Here is a 14,671-nt window from a genome sequence, read left to right on the forward strand (position 1 = left end):
TATATTCCAGGTGCTAGTTGGGTTCCACCGTCAACCATCTATGCCTAACCACTACCATGTTAAGCCGCTGAACCCCATGTCGAGCCGCGGCCTATCGCCGTCTCCTCCTACCCAACATCGTTTCACATGGTCAACCACCTATGTCAAGCAAGCAAGCACAACGTCATACCATGCGTCGTCTACGTCGTCATCAGGCAAGACTTTGCTTACAGGCATACATCTGCCGTCCTGTAGGGTAGTTTTAGGTAAGTGTGGGCGGCAGCTAGAATAACCCATAGAATTAATAATTGTGTATGTTTGAATCGTAGATAACGGCTACCACTTGGTCCTTCGGTGTCACATTTGTGGCCAATTTCATAAGGCGTCCATTTTCACCCTAGCAGTTCTTTTCGGCTGCCCCAAGTGTCGTTCCCGGCACGACTTTCCTAGTCACCCGGCACCCTCTCTCACTCTGCGCGCGGGAAACATTGCCATTGGCAATGTATTACGGTAACGCTCCCACGCCGGCCGCAGTATATAAGGGCTGGCTCCGACCACTAGGGGTTCCAGTTCCTTTTCATCATTTCTTGTGGTGTCGTGATTTCGTGATTTTTTTTTGATTTCCCTATATTATTCTGCCGATTATGTCGTGTATTTGGGCATTGCCGTGTAATGTCACTATAAGGATAAACCACGTATGTATAACCACTTTTACCACATTATACCCACAGGGGAATCGGGGCAGGGGGATGGGATCCTGTGCGTGAGCCCGCAGCGCCATTCGGTGGTTAGTCCAGCGCAGGCCCCTCCGGATCCGGGAAGTCGGCCCCGGGTCCTACCACCGATATCCGCCTCTCCTAGTCGGAGCGGACCCGGGGCACGACAAAAGGGGAGGAACTAAAAAGAAGCCTTGAAGCCAGGAATTTGTGAATAAATGGGCGATTGAATGTAGCTTGTATACCAAATTTGTTGGTGCTAATGCATGCTCCACAACACCGTGATGAGTTGCTTAGTTCAGAAATCTTGTTCAATTGCTCAAGAAAAGCCTGAACAAACTCTTGAAGCTTATTGTTCTATATATATATATATATATATATATATATATATATATATATATATCCGCGTGATACGCTAAAACTTATCTAATTTTTATCTGAGTCTTAAATCTTAGATGTAAATATTTCTCTAATCACAGATCAAAATTGTATTTATATTGACTAATCAGAGGGTCACACACGACTTCTTCACAATTAGATTTTGGCGTATACCGCTGATACATCGCTGTAGAACAATAAGCAGCTCCAAGAATTTGGGGCTTTTTTCGGAGATTGAACAAAATTTTTGAATTCAGCGAGTCATCACGGTGTTGTAGAGCATACAATGTCACAGCATATTTGCCATACAAGCTACAGTCAATCATCATTTCGCAACATCATTGTTATTCACATATTCCTGCTTGTAAGAAAGAGAATGTTGGCGTTTTTACTGATGTCAAGTATTCTGCATCCAAGCTCTACCACCTAGAAAGGTATATGAGGATCGTAATATGCTTTTAGGGGCCTTTTCGACCGCGATAACGAGTGGACGTGAAGGGCGATGGAGTTTGAAGAGGTATGGGAGGACAAGAGCCCGCGGGAAGCCTATGCTTTAATAAAACAGCATAGCGACAAAATGAAAAGACTGTCTTCAACACTGCCAATAGAGTAGCTGTCGGTGAGCTGTCTGTTCGGATCAAGGAGCACCTAGATGGACTCGCAAAATCTAAACCCTCCACTCCGCTCGGAGCACACCGTAGAATAAGTCATCAAAACTCCGAAATAGAGTTAGAGGTTACTATACTATCGTTCGAGTCCGAGATCATAGCACGCAGAATACTAGAATCATTTTGGGTCACCGCCAAAAGTCTAAAAATGAACAGGAAGGATGAGTGCATTGCGCTCACAACTGAACTAACCCCATATCAGAATTTGTTCTGGTTTTGATCTCCGTCAGGCTCCTATAAAAAACCCTTGTGACTCGTAGTTGTGGTTGTCTATTGTCCTACCAAAATTAGCCAATGAGGTAAACATTAGCCAATGCCAATGCGTTGCTGCTTGAGTCTACCTATCGTTTGGATGCTTTCTGTAAGTAATAAGGGGTTTGAGAGAACAAATCACTGATGGCTTTGATTTTTCCAGGCTCTGACGAAGGCGAAACGCTGAAAAGTTAGCTGTAAATAAATATTAATGACAATCTTGGCCACAGTTCAAGCAAATCAATAAAAAGCTACGTTTATCAGGGTAACTCGGTGTTTTCCTAGTCCCTTGTGCTCTTTTTTCTTGATTGAAACTGTTTTTTAGCACACTTTTTACCTGACAAATTTTGCAGAAAAAACTGCTTTAAAAACGAAACGTTCTGGAATATTTTCGGGTGCTTCATTATTTTACGGAGAGCCTCCGGAACATACCAGTGGTACTGGGTTTTTGTTAGAGTTGAAGTTGCGCAGCTTCTTTTTAGTTCTCTGTACTTTTCAGTTGCTCTAAAATTTGACGCATAGTCTCTTATCATCTAGGATTTTATTCAAATCTTAAGTTGCCGCTTTTCTGCCAGTTGTTCGAAAATTTTGGAGCATTTGAAAAGTACCGAGAACTACAAAGAACGCTACACTACACTCGCCCATGACCTATTATGATGATTTGAAATTCCACATCTTCGTTCTTCACTCTTTTCATGATTTTTCTTTTCTTCTCAGATGTCATTAAGCGCCGGATTGCTGCAACATTTGTTACATCTTCTTTTAATTTTGTGGTATGAAAAAGACGCTGCTGAAAAGACAAATTTGGAACTGGATTGATGTTTATTTAACTGCAATGCATAGTTGAAGTTGAAGTTTAATAAATTTCTGGAATTAGCAATGTCGTCAAAGATCCAACGGCTCATTAAAAGTAAATTTTTCAGAAAAATGCAACAGGTTGAAAAGACATTGGACAAAGAAAATTCTGATCGAACAAATTCAGTTTTTCCAAAGTTTTCCAATAGTAGCATATCTGCAAACTCAACTTACTAGAACGTTTTATTTTTATTGGGATGTCTTTACAGAGGACAGATTACCAAACGAAAAAAAGCATCTTTCACAGAACGTTCCGGAATGTTCTGGAACACAATAGCGATTCGTTTCAGACGTCCAGCTGTCTAAATACCGTAAACGTCGATGTTTCGACTTTTTTCACTTCATTCAAGTTAAACATTGGATGATTCCGACGACATAATCTTTTTTTGCTTTCTAGACACAAACGAATCCCACACACGGCTGCTCGAATTGCGAAATATGTTCTTTTTTGACTGTTCGATCGTTAGCAGCATAAATAGGGTGGATGTAGAGCAGTTGATAAGATATTCGGCTGTGACTGCACGATCGATCGATGGTTCGAGACTGCCGTAGTGTCAACCAAGTCTTTCATCCCTCCGGGGTCGATAAATTGCTACTGACTTGTGTGAGGAAGATAAGAACACTGATTTAATACATCGGCCTTTCCCCGCAAGTTACGGTACAGGGTGGTTACACGTTCTTGAACCTCAAACGATTCTGAATTGATGCTGTACTAAGTACGTGCTACCCTATAAGGATTTATGAGCGCCGTGCAGTTTATCCTCTATTCTTTTTTGGCCTATGAAAAAATTGAAGAGTGAGATATTAATCTGTACTTTACAATGAGCTGGAATTACTTGTGTGACGATGTGACAAACAACTGCGTGAGTTTTGTCTACAACGTGTGTCTGGAACCCTTTTAAAATTATTATTTTTTAAATTCGTCTTCAAAACAGACACGTTCAAACGTGAATATGCGTACGATGGTAGCTGCAGGACATTAATGTTCTCTGGGAAATTCTTCGTATGATTCCTCAGTTTCATCCCGACACTATCATAGACGGCGTCTCGTAACTAGAAATTATCAGTAAAATTACTTAATTAATTACTGTTATTTTTTACATTTTTTTGGGATAGGGAATAGTCAACCCTATTTTCACCTGCATAGTTGTACATTGTGGGATAATTCTTCTGAATTTCTTGACGGTCTTGTTGAAACTCCATTTTTTGAGACAATGCAGTTCGCTGCAGCTTTTCTGGTCGTGTTCGATGGTTTGAAGCATAATGTCAAATGTTTAAACAGTATTATTTTAGGCAAATAGATAGGATTCCGGCGTAGTTAATAAACGAGGAAGTGGGAGGTGGCTGACCTATTTCTGGATAACATTTCCAAGCATTTCACTTTTCACTACCAGACGACTGCAATTGCGTCACCTTCTGTGTCCAATAACGGTAGCCTCACTGATTGCGATTCCCGGATACCCTCTACATCTTTTGGGTTATCTGTCTCCAGCAAATCTTCCTATGTTCCTTTTGCAACGTTCCCCAGATCAACTTTTACATTTCGCCTTCTGCAGCAATTTACCATTTAGTTCCTTGATTTTGTCCGGAGACAAAATCAAGGAACCATGGCTACTGTACATTTAGATTACACTCGCTCAATTTCGTTGATGAGATCCACTATATGTGTAGTTTTATGTACTTAATTTTCTTTGGTCATGTCAAACATGCCGCAGTCGTTTTATTTTACTTCACTAGTATTTGCAGGCGCCCACAAATGTTCCATCGAACACTATTTTTCGTAAGTTGTTCCCATTTAAACGACGTAGTTCTTCATTTATCAGAAAAGTTTAGGAATTTATCGTTCTGGCAGTCTCTTTTTCGGAGACCAATTTGAAGAAAGCCCCCGAGTGCTCCAAGCTGGAGGGGTTCGCTATGGCTGGAGTGGACAAATTCACCTTGGATGATAGTAGCATAAGAGATCAACTTTATAGTGGAATCTTGCAGTACGCAACTCAATCACCCGATATCGTAAGTGTGTGGAACTTCCGCTAACTCCATTTTTTTGTTCTATTCGGAGCAAGAGACACCTACAGTTTTATACTTGCAAATTTGTCGCGCTTCGAATCCACTCGCAAAGAACCGGCGGACATCGCCCCCACTGCTCGGATCGAGAGAGCTAATCGACACTAACGACCTAGTACTGCTAGACTCATATTGCTATCTGTAGTACCTACTAAGAGGAAAATGTCAGCAATACAATTTAAAAAAATATAGCTAAATAAGAACAACAACTACAAACAAATAATATGTACATAACAACGACAACAGTACACATAACGTTACCGTCTGTATAGCAGGGTGTGTAAGGGCTGCAGCATGCCGGAGACGGAGTGATTGGGAAGGACTCTGACTAGAGCCGCTGCAGTCCGAGAGACGCTAGCGAGGGTCCCATCTTGAACTTAAGCGCACTGCTTCGAGGGCCGCCGCATAAGGCGAGGTGATTTTGACCCGACTGTTTCATTTTCTACACTACAATATATTGTTAAGTACAATACTCTAAGAAGCCAGTAGGTGATGAAGCGGCATGGTTCTTCACGGTTCCGTCATAAAGATCTGGGTTTCAGATGGCTAAGCTTCGTAGCGGCGGACATGCTCTTTCAAAAGGTTAGCGAGCCTTTCAAATCGATTACAGTTGAAAGTTGTCGAAATCGGAGGAATGGAACGACAAATTCAGCTCAGAAATCCGAGATCCGTCAACGGATCTCTATTTATTCCTTACCCGCAAAAAGTTCCGTAGGGTAAGGCGTACGACGAGATCCTGCACCACAACTTAAGTCGTTCGTAAGTACGTTGAAAGTTCAAAAAACGAGCTCTATGTAAAAATGTCAAATGTTTGGAACATTTCCTTTCCTATATACGAAATATCATTGCGCAACTTCATTTTAATTGGTAATATAGTGAAACCTCCCTTTTAAGAAATACGACTGCAGTGTCGAATTAGCTGGAGGATTGGTACTGGATGACCCAGCGAAGGACTTTCGTTTTCTCATGTCTAATGGCAGATTCCCCTTAATTTCTGAAACGTAATTAACTTCTCTTAATATCCAATTCATTTTTACCATTCTCAAGGGGAGCCTGCTTATCTATATTTTTAATTCAGTGACGGCAACTCCACTGTCGAGGAGGCTACTCAAGCAGCTTTAAAATTATGGGAGAAACATATTCCAAATGTGAGGAAAGCTTCTTGCGACGTTAAGGTGTTTTCTACTAAAAACATCGTTTTAGTTGGGCCCTAGAGAAGCGGTCGGGTGCAACTACGTTTTTGAAGACGACAGGCACAAATATATCTGCATCTTTGTGTGAAAACAAAAAGTCTTTGCCTCAGAAGGTCAATTACTGTCTCTCTCGATGCAGTTGTAACTGTTAATAGAAGTGATAAAGATTTCTTCCAGTTCTTTGGTAACTACTTTGATTTATCCCAGGATTTACTGAGTCAAAAGCTCTTGCCTGGTGATATAACGAGCAGACGACAACCAGGTTGACGATGAGGGCAAATAGCATATGAGGCTTTCTTTTTCTGTTGTCACCCACAGAACCTCTGGCGCTGCAATGCGTATTTTCTGCATTAATTCACTGCGCAGTTGTTGCTTGTCTAGCGAAGTTCAAAAACGTTTCAAATCGTCGTAAAAATTTAAAAACGTTACTTTCATCATTTTATGTATGATCGAGTCATCTGCAAAATACAATGCGGATAATCTGTATGCAGTTTCAAATGTAATCATTTCTTCCACGTGCTACTGTGTGATTTAAATGTTAGTTATTCGTCTCATATTCTTCTTAGATGGATGAGTGAAACGACGCTGAACCGTGTTCAAGATAGAGGATCATTTTTTCCACAACAACTTCAAAGAAAATTGTGTGAAGACATACATAGCAACGATCTTGAAAAATACATTTGCTACTGAAGAAGGCAGTGGATGTCTTCGTGTGGTGATCTATTTGATTTCATCGAAAAAACGAGAACCGTGGAGATAAAGAAGCGGACTCGAAGAAATTGAAGGAAGCCGTGTTCGTGCCAACAGAATAATCAAACCACTTAGGTTATTGTTTTTATGTTAGACTTTTAATACGACACTTCTTCGATACTGCATGAGAACGTTGAAAATTTATCAAGGAAACTAGTAGACTTCTGAACTTTGACAACTGCGACATACCATGAGTTTTCGGATCCATAGAAGACTTTGCAGTACGGGGATGCTGAGCAGAAATCAAAGGGATTGACCGTAGACCACAGCGTCTTTCTGTTCCATAAGTTGGGTCAAGAAGAACACACACACAAACACATTTAAACCCTACCAAAGCTAGTGAGTGAATGCTGTGGAAGAGCAAAAGTAATAGCGAGACTTTGGAACCTCAATGCTCAATTATTATGGTCAATTGGAATTTCAGTACTTTCTTGCTAGGTACGATCTCTTTCGACCAATTCGGCAAATTAGTACTATAGAAATATTTTTTTTAAAGTGGATAGCAGATGAAACTCCGCAGAATGCTAAAGTTTCTCCCATGTTACATGAACTATGATGTTCCCTTTTCGTCGACAAGAGAGTTCTGACTGCATTTATGCACAATTATGCTTTGAATAGTAGTAGTTATCCACAAAGTGAGTTATACTGAGGTCTAAGTGCCACATAAAAAAAGATTTTGCACTGTCCGTGCGTGCTTCTTTGTAGCTATTCCCTTTTATGACGGTGAAATTCATAGTACTAGTTGGGGGTAATGTGCCATTGAAAGAATCGCACTAATTGCGAGATGATCAAGTACAATGAGTTAGTTGGCATAAAAATTCGTCTGATGTTTCAGCGTCATTAAAGAAATACTGTGGTCTGTGTAAAAACATAATGGTGTACTCGATTCTACCGCACAAACGAAGAATTGTATGAAGTATTGAGAAGAGAACCTACAACAATTTGTATGAACCGCAAAACAATCAGTTATTGATTTGATCGATACAAAATTTAGCGCAACCAGTTACTCACTCAAATTTTAAATTCTCCATAACAAGTTGTCACAGCATTAATAGCCGTGTAGGTTGTTTGAACGGGAAAAGTAGTTTCTATCAATGGTGCCGGGTATAATCCCACCAATTATTTTCTAGAAATGCAGAGGGTTCTGTAAAAGCTCGGATTTTCCACATTGTTAACGATTGCGAATGGATGTGCATTTTTAATCCGGATTTGCAAAGAACACCACTTGGGAATCAATTAATTCAATCAAATCCGCTTTCTCTTATTGATGCTGATTTATGGACTGGGATAAAAATAAAGTTAAGAGGTCTCAAAACTTACTCCCATCGCCGTCTTCAGAGGCCTAAATAGAGGATGACTGGAACAATGCTACGTTTATCCCGTCAAGTGCCACACCACCCTGGGTCAGTGTTTCGATAATCGTTCAGGGTAGTGAAAACAGAAACCTATCTACATTGAAAATGGTCTTACGTTTTGCTCCACCGGATGCGGCGCGCACTTGTCACTCAGTGTACCAGCGAATGAGTATTACTGCGTGTAGATCACCAGCGACCATATAAATGATTTGATCTACACACAGAATATCAGGCGGTTATAGGTCACAGAGCGGTATAAGTGGCAAGAATTCATTCGTTATCGACAAGCATTCATTGCTATTATTCATTGAAGGGTTTCTTTTGAGGATACAACCCGCCTCCAGCGTCTTTCGTCCCGATGTTTCTGTTTCATGAGCCAGTATAACGCATTCGTTTCCGTTGTGGGCCTCATGTCTATGCCTTCATAGTGGTGTTATCAAACTTTTTCGTCATTTTCCTGTCATGTGTTCATTAATCCTCACTAAAACATTCCTACTGGTCTCCCCAATATAAGTTGCACTGCACATCAAGCACTCAGTCTCATATATTACCCCATTTGTGCGCAGTCGTCTGTTTTTCTGTAAGAACACCTCTTTCACAGATGCAGTATCCATCATATAGTCTGTTTCTAACAAGCTGGCTTTTGATGTTTGCATTTGGGATATTTACCAAGATCACGTCATTTTGTGATTGTGCTTGGATAATGCTGCGCCCAACAGCGGCACTGACACTGTCAGAAATAAAAGGAAGGCAAAGAGAAATTTTGTTTTCGGGCGGAACATTGCTATTTACAGTGCGGGTTCTTCGGTAATGCGGGCGTACCGTATGGCCATCAGCAAATGCGATTTTTAAAGCTAGTCTTCGTGATTCGTGTCGTTCTTGGTTGCCACTGCATACTTCACTAGCGGTTTTGAACATATTACGAATCACTGCGCGTTTTACCGCAGTCTGATGTGCAGATTTGGCGTGCAATATGATGTTCTTGCAACTTTCTTTGCGATATCACTAACAATGCCATTTGAAGCACTTATTTGTGTGTTCAGGTAGGAAAGCCATCCTTCTTTTGGGGTTTCTCATGTGAGTCTTATGTACTGCGATTGTTGGTTGAGTATTCGGAAACACTCGTCAATTTCGAACTGTGTAGATGATATGATGCAACAGTCGTCAATATATCTGCAATACATTATTGGTCTACGCGAAAGCACTGGTTCTTCGGTTCTGCTCATGAAGCAGATCGCCACTACTGGTGCTAATCGCTGACCCATTGCTAGTCCTCTCAGTTATGCGAAATAATTTCCTGACGACCTGAAGATATTACAATTTAGGCAATCCTTGATAAGTGTTATTATGCGAGTTTTACTCGAGACAGAGGGCCTGCAGCGCCTTACTGTTTTTTACATCCGTGTAGAGTGAGGTCACATCAAAGGACTCTATTGCGCAGTTGTCCTCAACTTTCGCATTGCGTAGTCGCTCAAGGAAATGGTGACAAATAAGACAAATAGGTATCGATAACGAATGAGTTCTTTCCACTTGTGCCGCCGTGTGACCTATAACCGCCTGATATTCTGTGTAGATCAAATCATCTATATCGTCGATGGTGATCTACACGCAGCAATACTCATTCGCTGGTACACTGAGTGACAAGTCCGTACAACCAGTTGCGCCACATCCGGATGAAAAACACGTAAGACTATTTTCAATGTAGGTGGGTTTCTGTTTTCACTACTCTGAACGATTATCGAAACACTGACCCAGGGTAGTGTGGGACTTGACGGGGTAAAGTAGCATTGCTCTAGTCTTCCTCTATTTAGGCCTCTGAAGACGGCAAAAGAGCGGAAACATCATGGAAATAAAGGGTTCCATCTAAAAACCTCGCAGGCACACTATCACAAAACACAGACAGAATATGCCGAGGCTTCAAAACAAAAGAATATTCGAACTTCCACGGAAAAAAATTGTTAATAGGAAATTATGGCTTGGCAAATTTGTTTTAGAACGGAGACCTGCTGAGGCAAAGTGAATTTTTCAAAAATAAACTTAAAATTGGACTTCAAAGGACATTTTTGTACTTTTATAGTGATCATAAAATCCATCTCTACTGCCCGTTTACCTCCATAATGACTGGTAGTGTACCCATCACCAGGATCCTACTCCTAGGTCATAAGAAGGAGACGAGTGGCTCGTATAATGTACAAGTTCTTGAAAATTATTTGATCGCGAACACAACCTTTTTTTCGTCAACCAAGGTAGTAGGGTCATTAAACAGAGTCACCTTGGAGATCTTAGACGAAACATATAAGAAAATGATGCTTCTAATCACAGCCTACTAAAAACAGCAGTTCTAATATTTTTTCGAAAGTAGAATTCCAAGCACTTGTTAGGGATTGCAACTGACTAATCCTCATTCTCCATCTCTGAGTAGGAAAATATTGTGGTAGGACTCTTGTAAATTGTGGTAGTACGATGAGTTGGACGTTTTCTTTTCTAAAAATGGAGATTTCGCTTGCACCAAGCGGAACATTGGCAACTGTTGCAGATTAGTTGATGGGCAGAGCCGAACTTTCAATTCCAATCAAAGCAAAGCCCTTCTGAAATAAAGACTCAGCAAAATACAGTATGCAAAAATTAAAAATGGAATTGGAGTTTTACCCTGCAAGAAATCCAAGAGCAGTTTCGTTTTCAGAAAGAAATTAGTGGACATCTGCTGCAAATATTAACAATTGAAACTAAGTTCTAACAACGCCCACGAGTATGACATTCGCCTTGCACTTCAACTTTATTCGATCTTTCGAAAACACATGGTGGCTGCGCAGCGCTCCGATCCCATGAATCTACAGTAGGCATCTGAGCGACATAGACCCGCAAAAGTATATTGCAAACGAATCCATGAAACGAAATTTTCAGCTGGACAATATAGTTTCAAAAGCGATTCCGTATTTTTCAAAAAATTATACTGTTCGGTTTGAGAACTGTTACTTTGTGTTTTGTTCGTGTTCCGAGAACTGCGAAAAAGGCAGTTCCTTCTCCTTTAGCTTTATTTTACCTAAATTGCCTACGGTTTGTTTCTCACTGCATAATGCTGTACCCGCGTAAATGTCTTTTTTTGTCTAATTGCTATGTTTTAGATAAATTGTTTACGGTTGTGCTTGAAATGAGGATGAGTCCCCGGCACAGATTTTTTTCGGCTTAGTGCTCTTTTTGTGATAGGACGCATAGGTGTGTAGCTGTTACTCAACGCAATTTTCCTAGCAAGCTCGATAGATTCTCGTCTTTCCTTTCTTCCAGTGGAAATGGAGGTGGCCGTGCGAAACATATTTCGTACCACCACCTCTTAACTTGTGTGGGATGAGCAGAAAGAAAACGAACTAGGATATTCTTATTACTTGGTTTGCGGTACCATTTCGTCTTGTGTGTTCTGTTTGAAATATGGACTTGAACGTTGAGGAAGGGTAACCATTCTCCTTTAGGCTTATCCCGAGTGCACTTCATATACTCCGACTGCTCATTTAAAATCTTGAAACAGTTGTCCATCTCTGCTTGAGACGAAGAGACAAGGAAATAGTCGTGGATATATTGGCAGTAAAGCAAGAGTCGTGTTTTCCAAATCGGTGCCTCAATTTTAGCCATGAAAGCAATGACGAGCGTTGGCGCCAACCGTTGTCCCATGGCAGAACCCCTGGTTTGCGCAAAATAGTTGCCCGACCATCTAATGTATACATTCTTGTATACATTAGATGGTCGGGCAACTAATTTTATTTATTTTTTTAGGGGGGGGGTTTTTTTTTTTTTTTTTTTTTTTAAAATTAATTTTTTTTTTTTTTTTTTTTGAAAAAGAATGGGTGTTTGGGGGGGGGGGGGTTTTTGTTTTTTTTTTTTTTTTTTTTTTTTTTTTTTTTTTTATTTTTTTTTTTTTTTTTTTTTTTTTTTAAATTTTGCCAAATTTTAAAAAAAAAAAATTTTTTTTTTTTTTTTTTTAAAAAAAAATTTTTTTTTAGAAAAAAAAATTTTTTGGAAAAATTAAAAAAAAAAAAACCCCCAATAACGAAATGGTTGGGTTTAAGTTTTACATTAATTTCCCCCCTTTTCGATGTTTTAGATTATTTATTTATTTATGAGATATGATTACTAATGGGCTGGAAATATTGAGAGGGTCTGAGCGGTGACACTTTGACAGTCCTTCAGAGCATCCTCATTTCAGAGTGCACTGAGCTGACCTTTCAAAACTCTCCCAGTGACCAACATTATCTGGAAGTACCATCGCATAGTGCGTACGCATACTCAGTCCGATAGGTGGAGCCTGCCACTGCCCCCAATATGAAAGGGTCTGCAGGGAAGAGGTCTTGATGACGTGAACGATAATTGACTAAAAATGTGTTCCGTCCAATAGACCACTCAACGGAATCAATAATGGTTGAGTATAACGATTATTGTTTTCTTATGTAAGTACAATCAGACTATTTGGGGAAAAAAGATGTCCCTTTTTAGTTTTCGAATTGAAGCCGAGGTCGAAAACAAGAAATATGTAGACTGCAGAATGAAAAAAAAACGCTCTTCAGGATGCTGGTAACGTAATCACTTCCATGATGAACTAATTAAATAAAAAGAAAGATTGTGTAAATGCACCAGAATACTAAGAGCTTAGATATGGAAGACATAACTGGTCTTATCCTCTTCATTTAGCCCTATGATCCGCAGGATTGTTTGACGTACATGAATTTTGTCAAAATTATCGTCTTCATCAAATTCACACCTACCATAATTAGTTAGCATAGTTACATGTAAAAATTAGTTCACAAATGAATGAAGGGTACTGTCAAAGGCCTTATTTGCTCATGAATTCGATTTGTTAGCACGTCTGTTCAGCTGAAGAGTAGGCGATAGTATAAATTAGCAGGAAGTGAAGAAAACGCACAGCGATTAGAACCATCTTGTTACGATATTTTCGTGGGTTATTTTCTCGCTGAGCTAAAGATGTCTCAAAGGACTTTTTAGGCAGAACCCCGAAGGTCTACAAGCATTTCGAGCTGATAGCTATGCGTTACGCACTTATTGTTGTAAGTTCTTTCTTCTACGCGTGACGACTTCTCCTCGGTACAATGGGAAATTTAGATTGCCCTGGCTGTGACTGTGATGGAATGTTCTGACCAATTACCAGACTGTGAGAAAGATTTGCCTAGTATAGCACCTGCTCTTGGCAAAGAGTTAAGAAAGACGTTGTCAGACGGAGTTCAAGCAAACATGAAGGGAGGCAGCAAACCGGTAAGTGCCATGATAAATTACTGCTCAACAAAATGTCCCACTCTCTACTGCTCAACAAAATGTCCCACATCACTTTCTTTTATATGGAATCTTGACTGCAGCACCTCTGCTTGTTAAGGAATACAACTGTTACCTGGAATACCTCGGATGGTTGGGATTGAACGACACATCTGATAGGTCGCTGGGATGGCTCAAACACGCAGACACATATCTTTTCAACTTCACGTATTCTACCAGTCTTTTCTTTTTTGAATTAATTCCAGAGTGAAGTAGCCACCATTTTTTTTTGCAAATTTAGCAAGGAGGGCGAAAAGGAAAACAAGACACCTACAAAAGAATTCCTCACCAAATTGGGAAAAAACACTAATATAACGGTGAGTAATAGCTTCTACATTTCATATTCCTCACGTCTTCGCAAACGCTAAGATCAATTGCAGGAAAAACCTTGGAAACGGTTCGGTTGCAACTACATTTACAAAGAGAAAGCGTATAAATACACCTGCATCTTCTATCATTATGATGAGTAATATTCCTAAAAATATCAACGGATAAAGACTTTACTTTTTACTTGTGTACTTCGACATTTTTTCTGAATTTCTTCGAAAATCAATGAAGCAGTGTCAATGACGGGCAAAAAGGCTGTGATTAGTCTAATCTTCCAACCTCAACTCTTGAATGAGGAGATCATGAGCTTGACCACAATGAATTCAACGTCCTTAAATAGAAAGAAACCTGAGGCACATGAATTGTGCGACTCAATCTCTTTGACGATGCAACTTATTACGCCATTGAATGATGGCAGAACCGTTGCGTTCAAACGGCTGAAATGCAATTATTTAACACAAATAAGCAGTAATATCTGTCCAACACTTAATGGCGTGTTGCAGACCACCCACGCTTCACTGCGTAACAAGTTGGGTCAGGGGTACACGGAGGCTTAAACGTTTTATTCAGAATTACAAAGAGTTAGTCATTCCCACGTACAGAAACTACCACTTCCAATTTTGTGAAAAAAACTACTTTATCCCTTTAGGAGGTCAAGAATTATAATCAATTTCATATGGCCTGCGAATATGTTTCTTCTACAGGTTCCAAGTTGAGAACTACTAAGAATGATGGCCGGCTTAGAGAATTTTCAAAACAAGTATCGAATAAATCGGAATCGAAAAAGGGATAAAGTATTGAAGTCAGAATCATTTGAA

At 40.0% G+C, this 14,671-nt stretch overlaps 2 protein-coding genes across 4 annotated transcripts; both read left to right on the forward strand.

The window, feature by feature from the left end:
* Nucleotides 1–40: 40 nt before the first annotated feature.
* RB195_013382 (uncharacterized protein) lies at nt 41–6,193 on the forward strand (the record flags this gene model as incomplete). 2 transcript variants are annotated; one of them, XM_064203167.1, is made up of 7 exons in its annotated part: nt 41–194; nt 1,536–1,590; nt 4,595–4,628; nt 4,682–4,858; nt 5,807–5,913; nt 5,991–6,060; nt 6,116–6,193. In XM_064203167.1, the coding sequence occupies 7 exons, from the start codon at nt 41–43 to the stop codon at nt 6,191–6,193; spliced, it is 675 nt and encodes a 224-aa protein (XP_064059048.1). The 2 variants fall into 2 exon arrangements, with proteins under 2 accessions (XP_064059048.1, XP_064059049.1); XM_064203168.1 differs by lacking the exons at nt 41–194; nt 1,536–1,590 and having other exon boundaries at nt 4,605–4,628.
* A 3,496-nt stretch (nt 6,194–9,689) lies between these two features.
* RB195_013383 (uncharacterized protein) lies at nt 9,690–13,996 on the forward strand (the record flags this gene model as incomplete). Of its 2 annotated transcripts, XM_064203170.1 has the most annotated exons (8): nt 9,690–9,712; nt 9,784–9,807; nt 11,401–11,426; nt 13,203–13,264; nt 13,320–13,469; nt 13,588–13,694; nt 13,768–13,843; nt 13,907–13,996. In XM_064203170.1, 8 exons carry the CDS (start codon nt 9,690–9,692, stop codon nt 13,994–13,996), a joined length of 558 nt encoding a protein of 185 aa, XP_064059050.1. The 2 variants fall into 2 exon arrangements, with proteins under 2 accessions (XP_064059050.1, XP_064059051.1); XM_064203169.1 differs by lacking the exons at nt 9,690–9,712; nt 9,784–9,807; nt 11,401–11,426 and having other exon boundaries at nt 13,244–13,264.
* Between the last annotated feature and the right edge of the window lie 675 nt (nt 13,997–14,671).

This window comes from Necator americanus, chromosome V, assembly GCF_031761385.1.
Source record: "Necator americanus strain Aroian chromosome V, whole genome shotgun sequence".
Lineage (NCBI taxonomy): Eukaryota > Metazoa > Nematoda > Chromadorea > Rhabditida > Ancylostomatidae > Necator > Necator americanus.